Source organism: Gallus gallus, chromosome 18, assembly GCF_016699485.2.
Source record: "Gallus gallus isolate bGalGal1 chromosome 18, bGalGal1.mat.broiler.GRCg7b, whole genome shotgun sequence".
NCBI lineage: Eukaryota > Metazoa > Chordata > Aves > Galliformes > Phasianidae > Gallus > Gallus gallus.
In genome coordinates, this window is record NC_052549.1 from 1,458,807 (window position 1) to 1,480,731 (window position 21,925).

A 21,925-nucleotide genomic window follows, 5' to 3' on the forward strand; every position below is an offset into this window, starting at 1 on the left:
ACGGCTGACACACCAGATTGTCTTCCAACGTGACTGCCCCGTCCTGCCCCACAGCATCGCGTGGGGCACATGCAACTGGTTTGTCCCAACATCCCCACTGATAACTTCACCCCCGAGACTGAAGCAAGCTCCTCCGGAACAGCTTTAGGCATTACCGTCAGTATTGCAGTATGCGATATTCGTTAACAAACATTGCGAGATACCCGCTCGGAAGCATAGCATACTTACTATAAATATAGCCAGCGAATAAAGGCATGAATATCCAGCAGAGGGTCTGATTTAGAAGGGACCGTCCCATAGTTCACCTTCACTCACCTTCACTCGCGCTGAGTGTCCTCTGAGCAGCCCCTTAGCGGAGCTCCCCCTGACCTACACGACTGAGACATGTTTTACTCGCAAACCCTCCGAGAGTGGCGATCAATTGTGTGGCTCTGGTTTTATTTCTCTGATGATGTCACTTTAAATACTTTTCATGTTCCATTTGTTATTTTTACTTCTAAAAATGACGCATTTCTTCAAATTCATTTTTCTCCAATTAGTCACAACTTTAATGGAACAAAGTCAGCTGCCTGCATGTCAGAGTGAGCACCGGGCCCGTCCCCACCGCCGCTACCACCACAGCCCCCGGAGCACCTGGGACGGACAGACAGCGCTCGGTATGCTGCTTTTCACAGATGCCCTTCTGGCTTCCTGCCCAAATCCTTTAACGTGGGGTCAGGGCAGGGGACCCAGGAAGTGCAATTTTGCCAGAATTAACCACAAACATAAATTGAAGACAATGAAAAACCAGAAGAGGAAAAAAAGAAGAAAGAGGCAGAGAGAAGGGAAGATGAATTTCTCCACTTGCAGAATAGCCTCTGTAAGAGCAAAGCCGTGACAGCTCTATGACCCCCTGAACATTTTGCTCGCATGCTGCTTCCAAACATTTAATGCAAAACAGTCTGTGGCTGCGGCTTGCCGGAGAGAGAAGTTTTAAGAGAAATCTGGAGGTTTCCCCTACCTGATCTGAACTTGCTCCGAATCAGCAAGGAGTGCTCAGACCCCAGGAGTGTCATGGTGTCTCGGGGACCGGATCCAGACGCCCCTCACTTAAACCATTAACTTCCTCCAAAGAGAAAAGCTGGCCACGGCTAGTGCTCAGGATTCATCCAGCTCTCCTGGACCCTCTGGGTGCTTTTACAGCTGGCTGGCAAGAAGCAGCAAGTGGCTTTGAAAGATTTGGTCCCATCCAGCACTGACCCTCCACAGAAACCAACTGCTCCCCCTGTGCTGTGTTGAACTAATTAACTTTTCGCTAGCAGGAGCCTCCTCCCGCGCAGAGTTTACTACCAGCAGCTGGGTGTCCTGGCTGATGTCATCGTCTAGTGGGGAGCAGCGACTATCGGAAAGGGTCTTAGCAAAGACAGAAGTTTGATATCTGATACTAATTACTACCGGCCGGTACGCAGCCAATCAGGGCTCTCCCTGTCTCAGGGACTTTCGGAGCTGCTTGGAAATATCAACAGAGTGAAGGCTTAACTCTTTGCAGCGTGGTGCGGGACGGGCCCTGGACCTCTATGCGCTGCGTGGGCTGTGGGTTCCCCCTGAGCCCAAGGAAGGGCTGGCAGCAGGGCAGGGGGCAGCTGGGCATGGCTTCACAGTGCCCTCTCCATCAGAGAGAAGGAGGACGCGGCCACACAGCAACGGAGGTGCTGCTGCACTCTGCTGTCTCTCATCTGGCTCCTGCAGGTGGGCTGTACCCTGGGTTGCGCAAACCCCCTGGGGACCCAGGGGCTGTGTGAAGAAGCTGAAAGCATTTCAGCTGCATTTCCCTCCTGCAGTACATGCATGGCCAGAGCTGCACTGCTCTGTGTCCACCTTTGTCAGCACGTGGCTGTGCCCATAGTATTGTCTTCTTGAGATGTTTGCATACTCTGTGACTCAGGTAGCACATCTGCAGGTGCTTAGGACAAGTCCTCTTGTCCTCCTACACACGGGCACTCAGAATAATGCCAAAGAAAAGAGGCAGGGTTTGAATCATGATCCAAGTTTCCCATGCTACAGATGAGCAGCGTAACCCCGAGGAGGCTGGGCTCAGCCACCAGCTGGATGTAGCTGCGGTGCAGGAAGCATCTCCACCTACCAAACACTCTCTCACAGAATAAAACCTTTCAGTAGATATGCCAAGTAAAGTGGTGGAGATCCTTTGAGGTTCCCCTTCCCCAGGCCCATGTCTGGTTCACTTCAGGTAAATATAAGAGAGGGAACTGACAGCACATTTTCCCTTGTAACAGAAGTTTTAAAAGCTGAGGACACACAGGACTCACCTGGGCAGGAACCTATCCTTCTAAAGCATAAAATCCCACCTGAAAACTTCTTCAGATGTGGTGGGAGGTTTTTTTTTTTTCTTTCTTTCTTTCATATTCTTTTTTTCATGTTCTTTCTTTCATGTTCTTTCTCCTTTCCTTCCCCCTCCCTTCCCCCTATCTTCCTTCCTTCCTTCCTTCCTTCCTTCCTTCCTTCCTTCCTTCCTTCCTTCCTTCCTTCCTTCCTTCCTTCCTTCCTTCCTTCCTTCCTTCCTTCCTTCCTTCCTTCCTTCCTTCCTTCCTCACTTCCTTCCTTCCTTCCTCCCTCCCTTCCTTCCTTCCTCCCTTCCTTCCTTCCTTCCTCCCTTCCTTCCTCCCTCCCTCCCTCCCTCCCTCTCTCCTTCTCCCCCTTCCTCCCTTCCTTCTGTGGTTACCATTCATCCTGAAGCAAATGACACCATGAGCAGCCCAAGGACAAGACAGGGCTTATCAACACCCATAGCCTCAAGCTACAATTTCTTGCAGCTCTTTGCACTGCAGATTCCTGTAGGATTTACTCTCCCTGCCATCGAAAGCCCCACTCAGGTATCCACACTCCCTCTGGTGCCTGCAGGTCCTTCATGATTTCTCCACCCTTCATTGGCTGGACTTGCACAGTGATTAAAGATGAAGTACTTCTGTTTTCTAGCATGGACTCATAAAACTGGGTAGAGAGACGATACTGTAATCTTTCAGAGCAGTCTGGAGGTGCATATGGAGTAGTGGATAAAACAGAACCAATCTGAATATTCAGTTTTTGACTTCCAGGAAACTTTTCACGTGGTCTCTTCTGTGAGTGTGGTGAAAACTCAGAATTGTTCCAAGGCAGAGAGCAAAGCACTGTAATGAGTGACAATATAGAATGCTCAAGAAAAGCAAGTAGAAAAGCTGGGCAATGATCAACAGGGAAAAAGGGTGAACTCTATGTTCACTGATGTTTCAGCAGCAGGGGCTGCAAAATGTGTAGCTAGTAAACAGTTCAGTCAAATCCCAGAAGGATCAACAGATTTGAGTGATACCTGGCACAAGTGGGGAGTGTGAGAGATAGAAAATAAATTCTTCACTTTCAGACCTGAACTGAGGGTGAATCCTCCAAACTTCCCAAGTACAGGAGCCTGAGATATGGAGTCATGCAAAAACCACAGGTTCCTTGAGCCTGTGTCACTCCGAATGTGTGCAGTGGCTAAGTATATAAGGTGGTATTTATACTATCAGGGATAAAGCTTTTTACTTAGATATACAGAGATTGTTCAACTAGATTAATTCTCACAATTACTCATTAAAAATACGAAAGCCAGCCCTGAAGGCTAGTAGCTGTGCTTGATTGCTGCTGCTATGACTTTGCTCCCCCTTCCGTGGTATTACAAGCTCATGAAGGAATGGGCAAGACTGTTGCAGCTTTCATTAGTTCTTTCCCATCCCCCCCCATATATATATATATGTATGTATATGTATATATGTGATATATGTGTATGTATATATATATATCAGCTAAAGCCTGCTGGCCTATCATTGTCCTTTTCCTAAATTCCCAGATCCCAATACTCTTTGTGGGGGCACTCTGCTGAATGACACTAAAAATGAAAAGGACAAAAGCACGAAGACTGAAGTACCTAATGAAGGTGCTTTATCTGGTGCACCTAGATTTATATGTGATGATTTCACCCATATATGATTTCACCTAGAATGTCACAATCTGGTCAAACCATAGTTTCTTCCAGATGACCTTGTTGTCTGGTGCTGCTCTCTGTACAGATGCCCGACCAGGTGGTGTTGGAGCTGTCTGGTGGAGTCCCCTCTGTGCTCTCTTGAGGAGGACACTGAAATATACTCACTTTGGCAGCCACTGGACATGGGGACAACATTTCTCAAGTCTGAAGTGACTCCAGTCTCTCTTTCCTGACCTGGAACTGCTAATGCAGGGCTCAGGAGTGTGGGGATGCACAAAGAGGTCCTTTTTCCCACTATATGAATTACTTGCATTTTCTGATGTTGAATTTAATCTGGTGTTATCTTTCATGCATTCAGCATGAAGAGTCTTCTGCAAATTTTTGGAGGAAGATTTACTTCTGACTGCTTTAGCCATTTTGAATCATCAGCCCCCTTCCACGGTGATTCTGCTGAGGAGTCCCCTCCCAACACACATTCTTTTGGCACTCCACAATCACCACTCTCTGATGTGAAAAATGGCCATTTATTCCCATCTTTAAGAAGTCATTCAAACCTGGAAGGCTCTTCCACTTCCAGCAAACAGATTTGGAGCTATGAGGAGTGATCTCGTTGGTTGACTCATGGCAAATTTCTTCTAAAGTCCCTTCTGATGCTACTTCTACAGCTCCTCAGACACACTGCTGGGAAAGTCAGTCCTCAGCATACTGGTGTCCCTGGAGATGTTACCCCTGCCCACTGTCCTTCCTCATTTCTTCTACTGATGCTCGCAATTGCTGTCCCTCTCTCCCTGGAGTGCTTTACATAGTCTGCCACGTGTTTATCCCAAATGAAAGCAGAGCTCTGCCCTTGCTCAGTGAGATAAACAAGATAGGTAAGATGCACATGTGCTTGGGAGAAGCAAAGCACTTCATGCACTCCACCAGACATCCCTCTGAACTACGTACAGCCCATGGCCACCTGTCCATCTGGCATCCTCTCGGAGAACTAGCTGAAGCCCAATGTGCCCTCCTCCCATCCCTCCCCCACCACTCCACCCCCGGGGAGCAGCTCAGTAAGACCTGTCTCCAAACCTCACAAGCTCTCTGATCACCATCCACATTTCTCAGGAGATGGTGCAACCTCCAGGAGAGGACCTGTCTCCACAGCTGACTCAGCTGCTGAATTCATAGTCCAGAGATGGTGTTCCTCTGTACTGGTCATTATGGGAGAGTCAGCCTGTCTGCATGTATCCCTGGCGACCTCAGGAAACAGAGCTAAGCTGTCCCCAGTAAATCTCAGACAGGAGACGAGGAGCGTGCACAGAAACTGAGATCAGACACAGATACTGAGCCATTTGCCCGGAGGTTATCTGCCTTTGATAGCATAGGAACAGAGCATATACCCTTCCACACGTGCTCATGTGTTTCCAGGGCTCACAGTGCCCAAACCCCTGTGTGTGTGAGTCCGTTTGCCATCAGGCACTGTGCTGCCCCACAGCACTGCTCAGCTCTGAGCACAGCAGGCACGGCCACTGCTGCCACTTCACTCTGGGAGATGAAACAAGCCCGTAGGTACTCAAATACTAAGTCCAGCACTGCTCCCCATTCTCATGTTTCCAGCACTTCCATAGGCAACTTTGCTGTAATGAAGTCCTACTGACTTCACTGAGTGAAGGAGTCAGCCTTAAATACCAGAATAAATTACTCACCATAGGGAATTCCTTTGAACTGAGAAGTCACACCCCAGAGCCACAAGGATATCAGCTCTATGTTGCTCACCAGATACCAGGAAACAGTCCCTTCTAATCTTCCAGCACACCCTATTGTTTATGGTACTGATTTATTTTAAAGCAGATTGTTTGTTTCTATGTACATTTGCATCTGTGGGAAAAAGACTGAAAGGAGATGATGTTTCTGCATGATCCCCCTGGGGACTCCGAGGATCAGTGTGTGACACAGCATCTGTGCCATGGGCAGCACGAGCCCCGCAGGTCTGAGAGCGGCAGAGCAGCAGCCGTAGCAGTGACATCTCCCAGATCCCAGCCTGGGCTGCACTGCCAGGTGAGGCTGGGCTCCGCCTCCTGCCATCTCACCTTTGTGCAGGGGGGGATCCATTCTGCCTAGTGCACTGGACAGGAGAGCCAGCCAGCCAGCCAGCCAGCCCTGTGCCCAAGCAGCAGTCTGCAGCCTGCACCACCTGCACCCTGCCATTTTGCTTGTGTAATCCAGTGGATGTTGATGCCACTTGGTGGTGGTGGTGTCAGCAGCTCCTGAATTCAGCAAGCCAGATTCACCACAGGGCTCAGGGCTTATAGTTGGGTGTAATGCCAAGTAAAAGGGTCCTGCAGACATTTTGCAACTGTCCACACAGGTGATTTTTCCCCAGAGCTGGTACCCTGCCATGTCTGTGCACACCATTCTCTCCAGGAGCGTGAGCATGGTTTGTCTTTAACTTCTCTCTAATGCCATGCAGCTCCATGGGCAGACTGATGGGCAGGTCCTTCTGTTAACAGGCCCCAGTGATGGAGACCCTGACCAATGCAGCCACTTGAAGTTAGGGCAGATCGAAACCTCCTCCTCTGAGACTGCCCCAGCAGAGTTCCAGCTGTGCTCTTAGACATGAGCTTCTGGAACCTGCAAACAAATGACTGTCTATTGCATGCCTGAGAGTGACAGAAGGAGTTCTATAGGTCTCGTATGGCAATATAATACTCCTGTCCATGATCTGGAACAGACAGTGCTTTTCTGAGTGTGAGCTAGCAAAGTGGCACTGTCTGTCACTGTGAAGCAGAGGTGGCTTCTGAGGAATAACTCAGAACGATCCTGGCTTGGTCTTAGCTGAGGGCTTGGCCCAGAGCTTGGGATTTCTTCAGTAGGGAGCTGTGAGAATGGACGGTCCCACGCAGCCCAGTCCTTCCCTTCTGCATGCCTCGAATCTGCCTATCTGCCATTGCCGGTCATTGTGGCTGGTCTTTCACCTCTCTGTGTCCTCAGAGAGTCCGAGGGCAGGAATTCAGAGTGGGGATGTCATGAGCTCTTCCCAGTTCTGACAGCTTGAATTCTAGCTGTGAACTATTTATCACAATGCTACAAACATCCAAGCAAGGTCTCTTAATTTATGAAGGTCCAGTAGATGTTATGCAATTGACAACACGAACACAAAAATACTTCTGCACTTTACTAACGCTACTATGAAGCTGTCTGATGTTTTCATCATAATATTTACTTCTCTGCAAATACTCTAAATTCTCCAATCCCAATTCAAAACAGAAAGATCAGAGAATGAAAATAGGGACATGACATAGCTGTTTAAAGATTATGTAAAATGTTTTCTATTAGCGTAAATATTTGATTGTAAAACTCTGCCTGTTGTGCTTACAGAGCAGGGTGTGCAGTGAGCATGGGGAGTGGTTCCCCACATCTCAGGGCCACGGTGGGACAGAGGTGGTGGGGAACAAAAGGCCCAAAGCCCACTTTGCCCAGGGAGGTGACCAGGCAGGTGGCACTGGGACAAGAACATGCTGTTGTGAGCACTGCTGTCAGGTTGAGCAGCGCATTGCTGGAGCTCAAGGTGCAGGGAGGTGCTTGGCGCGGCTGCCCTGAGCTCTGGTGGCTTGCTGGCTAGGTGGAAATGGGGAGGGAGCATAGCAATGGCAAAGGCACTGTCAGCTCCAGAGCTCCCAGCTGACCACCTCTGCTGACCTCCACATGCTGAGTGGCTGCAGAGTAATGCTGGGCAGCACATGGGTGTCTGCAGGGGCTGCACACGCTCTCTTAGCCCATGGGAGGGGCTCTGTGGCCAGGCATAGCAGAAACCATCTGACTTTAGACCTAAGGAGGAGGGGTCTGAGCATCCACATCCAGCAGAGTGGATGCTCAGTGGTCTGTTTGTGCTGTGGCCTGGTGCTGTTCCCTCTGCAGTGGAACTCTGAGCAAGTCACAGTCTCTTTTTTGTTTCCTTATCTCTAAACAGTGGATAATGAGGCTAACTCCTCCACAAAGCACTTGGAAATCTCCCACTAGAAGGGTAAGATAAAGGCTGTATTGTTGTAAGTCCTGCAGCAGCTCTAAATCTTGAGGTTTCACTACAAAGCAGCCTGCCCAGCCCTACCTCTGTGCAGCGATGCAGGGTAGTGACAGAGAATTGAGCATTTCCATCTACATCCCCTCCTCCTGCCCACCAAGCTCTGTGGTCCAGCTCTAAGTGAGGAGTGTGCTTTGAGGCAGGGACTGTCAGGCTCTGCCCAGCGGTGCAAAGCTGGGACTGGGTAGTGGTGAGCAGAGCTAAAGCCCCTGATATACATCGGATGGGTTGGGAGCATTATGTATTTCTGGAATGCCTTCTGGTCTTTATTAAAATGAAACCACAGCCAGCCCAAGAGAGCTCATCGCCCAGGCACAGGGCCAAGTATAAGTTACTTCTACAAATATTTATTTAACCATATCAATGACAAACTCTTTTGTATAAATGTTTTTATTTAATCATAATTTACCAATTATTTTAAATCAATTGTTTGCCTGGTTTCTAAACACTAATCAAGAGGCTTGCATTAGCATTACTCAGGCGGATTAGATGCATTATTTCTCTGAAGCTTGTGCCATTGCTTGCCTGCCTTGGCCAAGGAAGAGGGTGCAGATGGATCCCAAATTTCACTTTGATTGTCAGATTCCTGGAGGACCCCACTGGCAGCACTGCCAGCTGTCCCCACCCAGGTGACCTCTGGGCTCAGCGGCATTCCTCAGCCACAGGGGCTCATGGACACTGATCCCACCTGAGCTGCTCAGGATGAGATTCCCTTTGGCTTCCCCGGGTCCTTGCTCTTGCAGAGCTGCCAGCCCTGTCACAGATGCTGCCAGCTCCCTGTTCTGCTGCTGCTCACCCCTCATGCCTGAGCCTGGACGTGTCACAGTGTAGAAGTTCCTCAGTGCCCCTTCAGCCCAGGGTCTCTGGCAGGAATTTATGAACGTGCACGAGGCTGTTCAGGGCAGAACAGGAGCCCATGGATGCCTGTGTTTGCCTGTGGGGTCCAGCCCCACTCCCAGCCCTCTGGGCTCCCTCACCATCTCAAGAACATCCCAGAAGGCCCTGTCTTCTTTTACCCCAGCTCTCTCACACAAGTCCATTCCACCCCTCTGTGCTCAGGTGATGATCAAAAACAGAGAATCTGCAACTTCTGCAGGGTCCTGCCCCCTCCAGAGCACTCTGAGATGCTGCAAGGCACAGTCTGTGCCCAGCAGAGCCGCTGGGTGCTGGGTGCTGCTGTGCTCTGTGCAGAGCACTGTGTCCCTTGCAGCAGCCAGACCGGCACTGCTGAGCAGCCTGTGGTGAGAGCAGGGCGCTTCGAGCTGCTCCTGCTGTTTATTTACAGGATTTCAGGCTGCTACTGTCTTGCACCTTGGCTCCCTGCTCCGCAGCGCCTGCTGCAAGCACCGGCTCTGCTGGGAGCTCTGTGCTCATGCAGGCGGCTGCTCAGTGTCTGCTGCTGGGACAGGGCTGGCCTCAGTGGAGCTTATCACCTCCCCCCCCAAAAACTCCTTCCCATTTGATCCTCCACCTGGAGAACACCTCAGGGTCTCTGTGACCTACTTCTCAGTTGGTGACCATAAAGCTGGGGGAGCTGTGGGGTTATCCTGCGTGCAGAACCTCACACTTCAGTGAAGGCTACAAAACCAGGAGAGACAGCAGAGACTCTGACGTTCTCCCAGCTGGGGCAGAACACAGAGCATGCACTGAGGTGCTGCGGATCACACAGTCACACTGGGAAGGATCGGGGGTCTGGAGATGAACAGTATGAGCAAAGGCTTTGTTACAGCCCAGCACTGGAGACGTGAGATTTCCAAAAATTTTCTTCCAAGATAATCAAACCCGAATAAACACAAAGTCAAACTGCGGCAGGTTTGAGGTAATCCTAAGACTTACCTACTGCTTTAAAGATTATGAAAATAGAAAGCACTGCTAGGTAGACCCTTCGAAGCACTTAAGTATGGTGCTTTTTTTCCTCTGGATGATGAGGAATAGACTCACTGCTAAAGACACAGCAGCACGGCACTTCAGAACACTGCATGGCCTCGTAGCCATACCTCTGCAGTAAGAAAGCATGAAAATGATGGTAACGGGAGCTTCCTACTGTTGACACATAAACAAAGGGAAAGTTATTTGGACAGGGCTCTGAAATGCTGTGTAAACAGACCTAATGCAGTAATGCAGATGCAGAGCAAACCCTTGGAAAGAAAATAATTATTCACACGATGCTAAAAAGCATTTTCATGCCTTTTTTGAGGGAAAATGAACCAAGAGGAGGTCTGTGTCCTTGTTTTTTACAATATCCTATTTTCTACAAATCTGTTTTTAGAAATGAATGTTTCATTTCTTCCTCGAAAATTCTGTAGGCAGTTTTGGAGCCTCCCATCTCCAAATGAGAAGGAAGAGGCCCTGTGAGAACTCTACACCTGACCTGTGCTGGTTGTAAGAAACCTTCTGTCCTCAAGCTGGGGGGAGGGGCTGCCCGGGGATTAGGAAGGGCTCTGGGCATCACTGCTCTCCTCAAAGTATGCGGTCTGCTGTTTTGTGAGATCCATACTCATCCTTTCCAATGTGACTGTCTCCAAATTAGGTCCAGAGTTCAGCTTTTCCATCTTTTGTACAGGCAGAGACAAAAGCAGGTGCTGGCAGAGAGCCATTCCCTTTGCTTATCTAGCACCTTGAACTCAGACTGGGAGGAACTGGCCTTTGGAGGAAACATTCTCCTTCCATCAAGCAGAGGGGAAGCCTAGATGACAGCTAATACTAAATCCTAACTTTCAGAAAATGGATGTGCCAGAAGAACCCCATCAGAAGTGGCTGAGACTAATGGACAGAGGGGAAGGTTGGTCACCATAAGGTGTAGGAAGAGGAGTGTAGTTATAAAGACCAAAGACTCCTGGTGAAATGAGGGCAGTGCTGTGGCATAGTGCAAAATGAGAAGGTCTGAAGTTGTGGAAACTGAATTCAAGCAGTATTGGGTAGTGCTGTTAGAAAGCATGTAAAATGGGTCAGGAAAAGCTGGTGGTTTTATGTTATGAACCAACATAACAGGCAGCTGGGATGAACAGCGGAACAAGCCCTGTCTTGCCCTCTCCTCACCTTTTCTTCAGCCCTCTTCTAAAATCCACTCCAGCTAGCCATGTAGCTATATTAAAAGAGCTGTGGTGTTTATGAACAAAGCATGACATTTGTCAGTCTTAAGACTTAACAGAACTAAAATGTGGAGCTACTGCCATCTTGTACTCCATTGGCTGGGACAACCTGGCATCATCTTCCTATGGCCATGTGAGGTATTCCTGGTATTGCTTCAGTCTGATCTTATCACGGCCAGAGGGAGGTGTTTAATGTTTTCCATACAGTTACAGCCTAAATTGTGAGAAGTTGACTGCTAATGGCAGAGTCCCTCTGTGGGCCTGATGCTGTCATGGAATCATAGAATCACAGAACGGTTTGGCTTGAAAGGGACCTTAAAGCTCATCCAGCCCCCACCCCTGCTGTGGGCTGGTGACCTCCCACCAGGTCAGGCTGCCCAGGGCCCCATCCAGCCTTGGGCACCTCTACAGATGGGGCACCCACATCTCCCTGGGCAATCCGTTCCAGTGAGGACAAAATTGGCAGTCTTTATATGGCAATGGGAAAGCTTAAGTGGATATAAACTTGGTGAATGTAAAGTTGCTGGAGATAAACTTGGTAATTGAAAACAGGCCAGTATGGCTTCAACTAAAGTGGCTAACTGTGTCTTGAATGTCTTTCTTGTCCTACGCACTCTCACGGGCGCAGCACACACTCATCAGCCTGGCACGTATGCCAGATGTCAGTGGGATGGTGAGGATGTGATGAATTGTATGCTGACTTTAGCCACTAGAAAATTCACCTGGAGTGCCTTGTACTAAGTGCTGCCATTCTGCCTAATAAATCTAGATCTCCCTGTTCACATCCAAGCTATGACAAGTCTTTGTGCAGTGCAACCAGGTAGGGTCAGAGAGCTCCTACAGGAAAGCATCACAGATTGTAAGACAAGACATTTTCTCTTGACCAAACTCACAAGAAAATAATTTGAAGGTCAACAAAGACAGTGAGGTTCTTGGTACACCATAACATCTACATCAGTTCAGTGCTGATGGGAGCAGGATCAGATGGGCCAAAGCGAAAACTGTTTGAAGCCACATTTAGAAAATGAAACTGCCTGACAAGGTAGGTAGGCAGGTAGGACAGGTTTGTGAAAGATGAAATGGAAGATGTCTCCATGGAATGCCATGTACATATTCATATTGGTGGTAGGTAGATGGCTGGATCTTGGAGGGTTCCTCCAACAGTGAAGATTCTATGATTCTAGGATTCAGGTCAGGGAGTATGATAGAAAAGTGGATGTGCCATGGGACATTTATTATGACTTGTTCTGTTCAAAGAGCGGCCTCATGTCATACAGCCTCAGACCTCTGATCCCCAACTGGTCATCCAGGCACATCTGGAAATGTTAAATGTACCAGGGAGCAAGGAAGGAGTCCTGGGTTCTGTATTAATTTTAGGCTATTTATGTAAGTTACTTTTCTTATCTTCTCTAACTATTTATAGTTTGTTTGTATGTTTAAGACCTAGACGTATCCCACTATGTTTCAATAAATCTGAAATATCTTTGTTGACAAAAAGAAATATTGTCTGCTGTTAATGAAAATAAGGTAATGAGGATATTGAGTTACTTCTATCATTAATATTTTAGTAATTACTTTCAGGGCTTATGTTGACTCAAATATATTAAATCTTAGTTTTTGTTTCTTTTTTTTCTTAAAAAAACCAACAAATTTAAGCATTAGTTGCTTTAGTTTGAAGGGCATCCACTCTATGAAAACTAGCAATAAGGCAGACAAAACAGATTTTCCTTCCAAAACATCTAATATTGTCACTAACACTCATCACCAGGCAAATCAATGCAAATGCAAAATGCCTCAAATGCCTGCCATCATCAGTACATGTGCTGCTGACAGCCTCATCTGAAGAATATGCAAGAGGACAAACCCAGTGCCTTTGGCTGTTTCTTTGTCATTGCTGTCTAATTTACAGTTTCAAAAAAGTGTCAGTCTCTGAGTCCTGACAGCACTTTGTATTTACTTCTGAGCAAACGCATGCTGGGAACTTTCTTCTAGAAGGCAGGACAGTGATGGGGGATGGGAGCTGGCTGGCTGCTCAGAGCTCTCGTGCAGTTCCACCTGAGCTTCAGGGGTCACTGACCAAACAGGCAGTGTGCCACCGAGCTGGTGACAGCAGGCCCAGGCCCAACAGCTGATAACCTGCAAGAAACGCTGAGCGTGACATAAATGCCTCCCCCCTACTCTCTTTTAATAAAGCAATTTCTGAACGCATCCATTTCCTACTAGGGAGGGGGAGAATGCAGACATCCAAAAGCCTATGCCCTGTGTAGCACAGCAGTGAAGAACCAGCAGCAGGGGAAGCTCAGCCCCGCTCCCAGTGAACATAGGATCTGCCCCTTCAGCATCCCGTAAATGTTCTGAACACAGAAGGTGGCAGGTTAGTTAGACTTCCTTTACTCTGAGATTTTAATTTTAATGTCCGTTTGATAGCTAAATGAACAACAAATGTGGTGCATTACAGCGAGGCGGCCCAGCCCGGCAGCGGGAACAGGACCGGTGCGGGAATATTTTTCTAAAGATCCCTTCTGGAATGTTATTTTGAACGCTTCGAAACAGCAAAGGTTTTTAGACATTGTGTGTTTTGTTAAGCATCCCCTGGGAAAGCTGGGTTTAAAATTAGTCAAACTCTTTCACGTTTTTAAACCCTTCCCTAAAATAGTTGATATAAAATTTGGTGGGAATTCTGCGGAGAGCTTAAATTGGCTGAAACAGACGATCTAATGGAAATGACATTTGGGGAAAAAATGTGAAAAACCTGGGTTCCTTTCTGGCTTCCAATGACATAATCAGAGCACGGCAGGACCGCCTGCTGCTCCGAGAGCCGCCCTGACCCGGGCCCTGGTCACCAGTTTCCCTTGTACAGGAGGAGGAGGCAAACAGCTGGGAGAGAGCTAAAGGAGGGACATGGCTGCTCTGCTGTGGCACTGCCCGTCCTCTGCTGTGCTGCTGTGGGCTGATGTTTGTCACCCTTGGAGTGAATAATATGACAAGGAGGCCAGTACATGTCCAAGCCTCCATCCGTCAGCGTGCAGCACAGCTGTTGCTGTCCAGATGGGACATGGGGTTGGTTTCACACTTGGGAAAAAAGAGGCAGACAGGTGATTTGAGCCTGAAGGGAAATATGGGAAATGTTTCCTTGTCCCACTCAGAGTGGTGCTGTGTGAATGCTGGAGGGGTTTGCATAGGGGAACCTGGCTCGTGGTGCAGGCGGGTGCATCGCCTCAGGTGACAAACATCTCTGGGATTGCTCACAGTCCCAAGGAGCCCACACTGGGGTGAGACCATCCCCCTGCCCTGCCCTAGGCCGAGATGGGGGGAACGTCTCCTCTGACAGATCTACTCACCATGGGTCCAGATGTGCTGGGTTATGGGCAGTGCTATGAATGGCACCTGCTCTGTGCCGTGGGCTGTTCAGGGAGGGCCCAGTGTGTACCGCTGTGTGCAGACGGTTCTGCTGCGCTCTGTGGGGTGTGAGGAAGGTTTGTGCTCCTCAGACAGCTCCTCCTGTGAGCTGTGGGTGTTCAAACTTGCCCCAGAAATATGTCTGGGCCTTCCCCAGGCCGGTAGCTTATTTACTCAAGCCATTTTGTCACTCACAGAGATAAAGCCTCCTTCCCACACCTTAGGTTCCTCTCAGAGCAGCTGGGAGATAAAGGCGGAGGGAGGCTGGCTCCTGCTTGCCGAACCTTGGAGGGTTTCACGGAGAGGCCTCCCTGGGAAGCCACCTCTGCTATCGCTCTGACAGGTGTCAGCAGCGCTTTTAGCAGCCAGCCGCAGACAGATTAGCCAAACGTGTCTCCTGCCCAGAGTGCTTTGGCTCTTTAGGCATTGTTTTAAACACACAGAATGGGAAAGGATTTTGAGCTGAGATAGGAGGCTTTATTCAGGAATGGTCTGACCTAAGGACCTCACTATCGCCAGGCCCAACATCCACCCCAGATGGGCCCTGTGTGAGAAGGGGCCTCGGTGATAACAGGGAGGAGGGGCTGTTCCCCCATCACAGACCCAGGTTTAACGCCTGCTGTGCAGGGGATAACAGTGTCCTCAGCTTTCTGCTCCCTGATCCCTGATGTGTGCCTGAGGCGGCAGCTTGGGAAGGTGGCAGTTCCTTTGGAGAAGTAAAGCACCTCAGTGTGGATGAACTGATGCACTTGTGTAGCTGAAACGACACCTCACCTGGGGAGTATCTATGTGCACGTCTGTGGAAGCCACAGCCTCCAGAGAAACTGCTGCTTCCACCACACAGACACAGCCATGAGAGTCAGCCCTGCCCTGAAGCCTCCTGCAGGTGTGGGAGCAGCACAATTTGGGGGATGTGGGCAGAAATGGAGAGAGGAGTCAGTGTATACTGAGCTGGCTCTCCTAGTGGTGTGACAGCTGCTGTGAGGAAAGGAAGGACTTCTTAAGGGGAGACTGAGAAGGAGCCAAGAACATAACAAGCTGATTACAGGTGGTGTAGGGCCACCTGTCTGGGGGTGGTAGGTGCAAGTCAAAAAGTCGAAGAAGCAAATTTAGGAGTCAGAGCAGTGATTGGCACTGATGCTCAGGGAACCTGACTGTCACCCAGCAGCCCAGGGAAGTTCCGCTCCAGCAAGTCACTGCTTGGCTCACTTTCCCCCCCACAGGGTTTACTTAGATGATAAATTCCTCAGGATAAGGGGTGTCCCTTGTCATGGGGGCTGTACGGCTCACATCTAAATGCCTTGTGTTCTTGTCACTTCATTGAAGATGGCGCTTTTTTCAGGAATTTGTACCCTGGTGCCCAGCCGGTCAGACTGCTTGAAGCACCCTGCAGCTCTCCACAGGGTTTTGTTTACTAGCCATGCCGAATCTATGGGCATGGTACACAGTCAGGCACAGGAGAGACACGTACTCTGGGCAGAATATATGTATCCATGGTATGCATCCATTGTGGGGCCCATTCTAGTAGCACTAAAAATTGACATTCCTCATGGTGCCCACTTTTTTATGCCAAGCTAAACTTTCCTGTCCTTTTCAGAGATATTTATAGATGGGAATCTTGACAAGAATGAGTTTCTGTTTTGGAAGGAATAGTTTTACTTATTACTAACTCTGATTTGTGTGTGTGTGTGTGTGTGCTCAAAGGTGCAAGTAAGAGACAGAAGTGTCACTTAAAGAATGTGATAAGTGAATCCCTGGGGTATGGACCAGGAAAAGTGAGCCAGTTTTTTAAACTGGATGGTAAATACGTGACACAACAAAACATGGTCTCCCCATTGTGGATAGTGCATGAGGCCAAGGAACAGGGGCTGCTGCTACAGGGGAAGCTGGCAGGGTCTCATTGCTGCACTGCACTACTGTATGCTGTGAGCAGACTCACAAGCAAAACCTTGCTTCCACTCTGCAGGCTGCTCAGACCTCACTGCAAGAGTATGTGCTCAATCTCTGCAATTCCAGTGCTTTTCAGAAAGGAATTTTTTTTTTTTTTCTGGGGGAAAATTATGGACTAAGGATTTTATAAAGCTGCCCTCAATTAGACTGAGCAAAGTTTCTGAGGAGCAAACACATCTGAGCTCCAGTGAGAGGACAGCCTGGCTGTGGGGACAAGCCATTGCAGCTTGGAAAGAGCAGTATTTCTGTGCAGACTTATAGGAGGGTTTTCACCATAGTGAGAAGAACAAACATTAGAAATGATGGGAAAGACTGTATGGGCATACCTGGCAGCATCAAGTTCTGGCAGTACGAGATAGCAAGCATGTTCCACCACCTCCCCCCCCCTTCCCTGGCTGCCCACCTCATTCCCACCTCTGTGTCTTACATAGCCAACACTGTTCACTTTCCTTCTTTAAGATCCAGAAGACACCTGTGTCCTTCTACATCTCAGTGCTTATAGTCTCTCATTCTGTGCATGCTATGGTTGGAATATTCTCTCAGTACTCTGCAGATGGAGGTTGTTCTCTAGAAGGTCTTTCCATAGTGTTGAAAAAGTAGTAGTAAAGTCTGACTAAAAGTGGTGCAGAATTGTTGAAAACTGACTGAATGGTACCAAAAGCTCTGCTTCATTCTCTGCTTATTGGTGAATACAATAGTTGCCTTCAGCAAGCAGAGAAAGGCATTGACACTGGTTGTTTGCTGTGGTGAACATTTTCCATCACTTCTTGGCTCCAGATCAAATGACCAGGAAAAATTCTGTATCATTGGTCTGCTCATGAAAGTGTCTGCATCTCGACATGAGAGGCATTAAAGGAACGTACTCCTCTCCAGGAAAAAAAAACAACAACAAAGAGAATCAAAACCAGTTGCTTCAATGTATTTTGACTGCAGATAAGGAGCAACAAAATAAAGAATAATACAATGCAAATACTGCAGAAAAGATAGAGATGTGTAAAACACTAGTAAGAAGCCCAGCAGAAGGAAAGTAGGCTTCAAGCACCCATGTGCCACCTCTTGGGTATTAAGCCTACAAATCTCCTTGTGAGGTGCAGATGCAGGGCTGCATGGAGCCTCTGTGTAGATGAAGAGAAGTTCTCGAGGGATCTTGCCCAGTGCTGGTCACTTCTTATACCCCTCAGGAACTGAAAAGAAACTGTTCTATTCAAATGGGGAAAAAATTGCTTCCTGGTAGACTAGGTCCAACTTTGGTGTAGTTTTGCTACTTCCTGCTTAGGTGAATCAACTGCCCCATGGCTGTGGTTAGCTCTGAGTCTCTGCAACCGCTTCCATTCATTCTTCCTACCTTCACATAATTTTTTTTTTTACTTCATTGAATATCTCAAATCTTATGGAAAGGTCTATGAGAACCATAAGAACCATGATCCATGGCAGATGATGCTTCATGCTACTTAGAGGTGCAGTAGTGATATCTCCCAGGTCTTTAGCACAGTAGCAGATGTCTGAAAACAGCCAGCTCCTGACAACAGAAACCTCTCCTGCTCTGGACAACAGCCTGACAAAGATGTCAGTGCTCCTTACAGACAAGGTCAGATCTGGCCTGGTGCTTGCCCTGCAGTCATGCACAGTTGTCATCTCCTGCCCTGCTTCTATTGCAGAGAAGGAAACTGAGTAAGGGGTGATAAGTCTGCACTGTTATTGCACTCTTTGCTTTTTTCCCAGTGAATACCAGCAAGGGACCCAACTGCTTTTGCAGATGTCACCTTCTTTGGAAAATACCCCTGAGAGAAGGAGTGAACAGGGCTTTAACACCTACCCAGCAAGGACAGCAAATGGCACTCAGCACTGAGTGCCTACCTAAATTACACATCACCCACTCTGCACAGCAGGTACCATCGCCCCAAGTCAAGCCTCAGTGTCCCCCATCTCCAAGCACTTGTGGTGGTACCCAGGCAGGCTACTGGGCTAAGGACCATCAGCTACAGGGCAGTGTTACACAGGTGGGGCTGTGCACGCATGTATCTCATTACATTTGCGTCATCTCTGTTCCAAACCACTGTAGGCAAACCATTAAAAACACAGCTCACCTATGTTCTCACTGCAGTAGGAACGGGCATAAAGAGGGCACAGCCCATCTAGCTGCTGCATGGCCATTTCCCAGCATGTGGCACTAGCTGCCTGGTGCCTAAGAAAGAGGTAAACACTCCTAACACACTCCTTACTCTTACAATAGAACTGCATTTGTAGCACCTTGCATATACAGGGCTTGTCACTGCATCCAGAAAGCAATGATAAGTGATCCACTGCAGTCTGCCTGGGAGACATCTTTAGATTTGCTTTTAAAATGACACATCAGTGTATGTCTCCGTGAAGTGCTCAGGATCTGCAGGAAAAAAAACCTCTGTATTATATGCCCCACATCCCTGTTCCAGCCTACTGTGTGGCTTCTCTCTCTCTCCAGATAGCACAGGATCCGCCCTCCATCAGTAGGGATCTGATCCTTAAGAAGTGGCAAACAAGTACCCTCCCTTCCTGCTGCTGCCACTGGCCTTCCGAGGGAATGCAACAGGCTGTGCCATGTGTACACACAACAGGTGGGTCAGTTGCTTCTTGTTGTGCTCAGAAATGTACAATAAATGAGGTACCAGAAGCTCTGTTAGGGGGGAGGGAGAGGATAACATTCATCCCCAACTACAGCACTATGGGGATGGAGAAAGGCTTTACGCAGGACAAGAAAACAGGAAGGGACATTCAAGCTCAGATGAGAGTTGACACAGTTACTGGGAAGCCTCCGCTTCATTCTCACCCCACCCTTTGTGTCCAGGAATAGGGCTGGACATGTCAGACAACAGACACAGAAAGATGCAGTTGAAGCAGCCCTCAGGGGAAAACCAGCCCTGGAAGAGGAAGGCCAGGATGCCAGCTTCCCAAGCAAGCTAAGGCACTGTGGCAGCTCTGGAATGTTTCTTACTATAATCCTAATCAGGACTTTTATTTGTCTATATTTTTGTAACTATTTCTAATATCACAAATATTTGCATTTCCCTGATTTTCTTAGATCCACGTCATGTTGTCAAATGCTGTCTGCTCACATTGCTAGCTCAGAGAGGTTGTGCAGCAGAGGGAACCACAGAGAACTCACTCAACTCTTAGAGGACCAGCGCTAGGCTGGGGGTGGGGAGTCCCACAGGGTGGGACCACACCCAGCCCATCTGTACATCATCATCTTATCCATATAAACTGACAGCAGAAGCTGCTGGGGCAAGGGACAGGTCCTGACTCTCTGAAGTGTAGCTGAGCTCCAGGCTCTTGTCTGGGCGCCCTTCAGCTTCCTCTAAGAGAGAAGCAATGGTGCACAGGATACTCTATCATATTGGGCCAGTAACACAATTGGACGAGGTGATTGATCACTTGTGGGAGTGATCTCAGGATGGGACTGAACTACCTGTGTCCCCAGTAAACACCCAACACTCGCCTCCTGGCACTACCCTGCTACAAACTCTTCAGTCTGTAGCCAAGCCAGGATGCTCAGCCTGCTCTGCTGAGAGGTCCACCCCATCAGCCTGTCTTCAGAGTGCTTCAGACACCAGTCCTGAGACGGGCGCTGGGTGAGTGCCTGCTGTGGAAGGGAGCTGGGGTCAGTGTGGCCAGCAGAGAGAAGCAACACTTAGGTATCCAAGGGGCTAATGGCCAAGCCAGCTTTCCCTAAGCTAATGAGAACCAAGCTCTTGACACAGAACTACCCAGGCTACTTACTGGGAAACAGGCATCTGAAACCTTCCTTGTAGAAATATTATTACCATTTCCAAGGCAGCTGGGGAGGAAGCACCAAGCAGTTTATCCACAGACTCTGTGCTTATCTGTCCTGCTCACACACAGCATCTCAGAAATGATTCTTTGGCTCAATTCCATCTCAGGGTCAGAGTGTTTCTGAGTTAGGAGACATCCTCATCTACAGCTGTCTGTAGTCAGGATTCCCATCCTCACCTAGAAAGCTCCTTGTAACAGGTTTCCTGCCTTATATATGCTGGTGGAGCAGCCCCTGGTTCCCTGGCCAGCGGAGTCAGACCATCACTGTGCTCCCTGGCTCCCTGCCCCTGTCTCAGTGAGGTTTCCCACTCATTCCCAGGAACTCGCCCAGCTCTTCCCTGGAAACTGCAGTGCCTGAGCCCAGCTCAGTGCTTCCTCCTGGCATCGGATGGTGGGCAGCTCTGCACTGTGTCCACCCCAGCAGTGCCCCAAACTCCCCATCCTACATATTTATCACCTGTCTGACATAAAGCAGCAGCATCTGGCTCCCAGCTTTCCCCAGAGGGACTCAGGCAGCCGCAACAGGTACCACCTCCTGCTTCCAGAGGGGAGAGACAGACCAGAATGTTTCCAGATGGGGATGGCAGGGAGTGAGAAGAGCAGGGAACATGCTTTGTAGTGCAGGTCAATGCCCTGTGTCTGCACTGTCCGTCCACACCTTTGTTGCTCCCTCCAGGTGCTAGGCAGAGTGGAAGGGACAAGGGTACTTGAGTTGCTTCTCAGCTGCAGATGATATTAGAACCAGGGTGTATGGAGGCAGTGCATTCCACCTGCCTGCTCTGTGCTCCACCAAAGGTGGCTTGCAGGAGTGCTGGATGTGCATGCACAGACAGGGCATGCACCCGGCATTACTCATGGCTAACAGCCAGGGATGTGAGTTGCCCAGACAGAAGCCACAACCATGAGTGTGCTGCTGCATCTGTGTTCTCCACCTCACAACCTGCAGGAAAGAGGTGGAGAAGATGTCACAAGACCTGGACACTCTGTAATCAGTACAGCTCCTAGCAAGGACCTCAAGTGACACTTTCTGTAAGGTACGCAGAAGTCAACATGAAGCTCACAGACATTAAGGCCAGACTTTGCTGAGCACGTTGCCCACTGCACTCTCCAAACCCAGCACTCGGTGCAGTTGCTCAGTACCCCCTGGAGCAGCCACACTGCAACAAGGAGGAGCTTTGCCAACAAGTGTGCTCAGCACAGCATGACGCCCAGCTCGTGGGATTTCTGGGCACTCTGGGGTTCCTGGTCAGCATGTGCATAGCAGCTCCATGCTGGGGCAAGTGTTTGCAAGGCAGAGGCATGCAGATTTCATCCCAAGTGAGTATTCATCTGATATTCCTTACCAGAATGTATTTTTGGTTCTCCTCTTTAAAAGCCATCCAGTTAGGGAACAGAAACAATAGTAGATGATTTAAACTATCAGTCACACAATGTGAATGCTAACAAATAGCCAAGTCAAATGATTTTTGTTTAAACTCCTTGCTCGTGAATAGGGACATGCTGGTGGGGCCCCGGGGAGCAGGCTGAGCTCTGGCTGTGGGGTCTCTGCTCTCTGCCTTGCCAAGTGCCTGTGTGAGGAGACTTGCTGGGTCTCACCAGGAAAGGGGGGTTAAAAGC

General features: G+C 48.9%; 1 protein-coding gene across 45 annotated transcripts in view; it reads right to left on the minus strand.

Annotated features, from left to right (window-relative positions):
• MYOCD (myocardin) overlaps window positions 1-21,925 on the minus strand; it is a 221,325-nt gene that overhangs the window by 33,548 nt on the left and 165,852 nt on the right. For 11 of the 45 annotated variants that reach the window (XM_046902063.1, XM_040649542.2, XM_046902059.1 and 8 more), the window contains exon 1: window positions 1,001-1,366. The exons of 20 other annotated variants lie outside the window; for them this stretch is intronic. Coding sequence is in view for 12 of the 25 variants with exons in the window: in XM_040649542.2 (XP_040505476.1) it covers window positions 1,001-1,055 (55 nt within the window). In the remaining 13 variants the exon portion in view is untranslated. Of the gene's footprint in view, window positions 1-228; window positions 413-1,000; window positions 1,367-21,925 lie in introns of those variants that run through there. 14 more of the 45 variants (XM_040649562.2, XM_040649556.2, XM_040649558.2 and 11 more) reach the window with 3 other exon arrangements.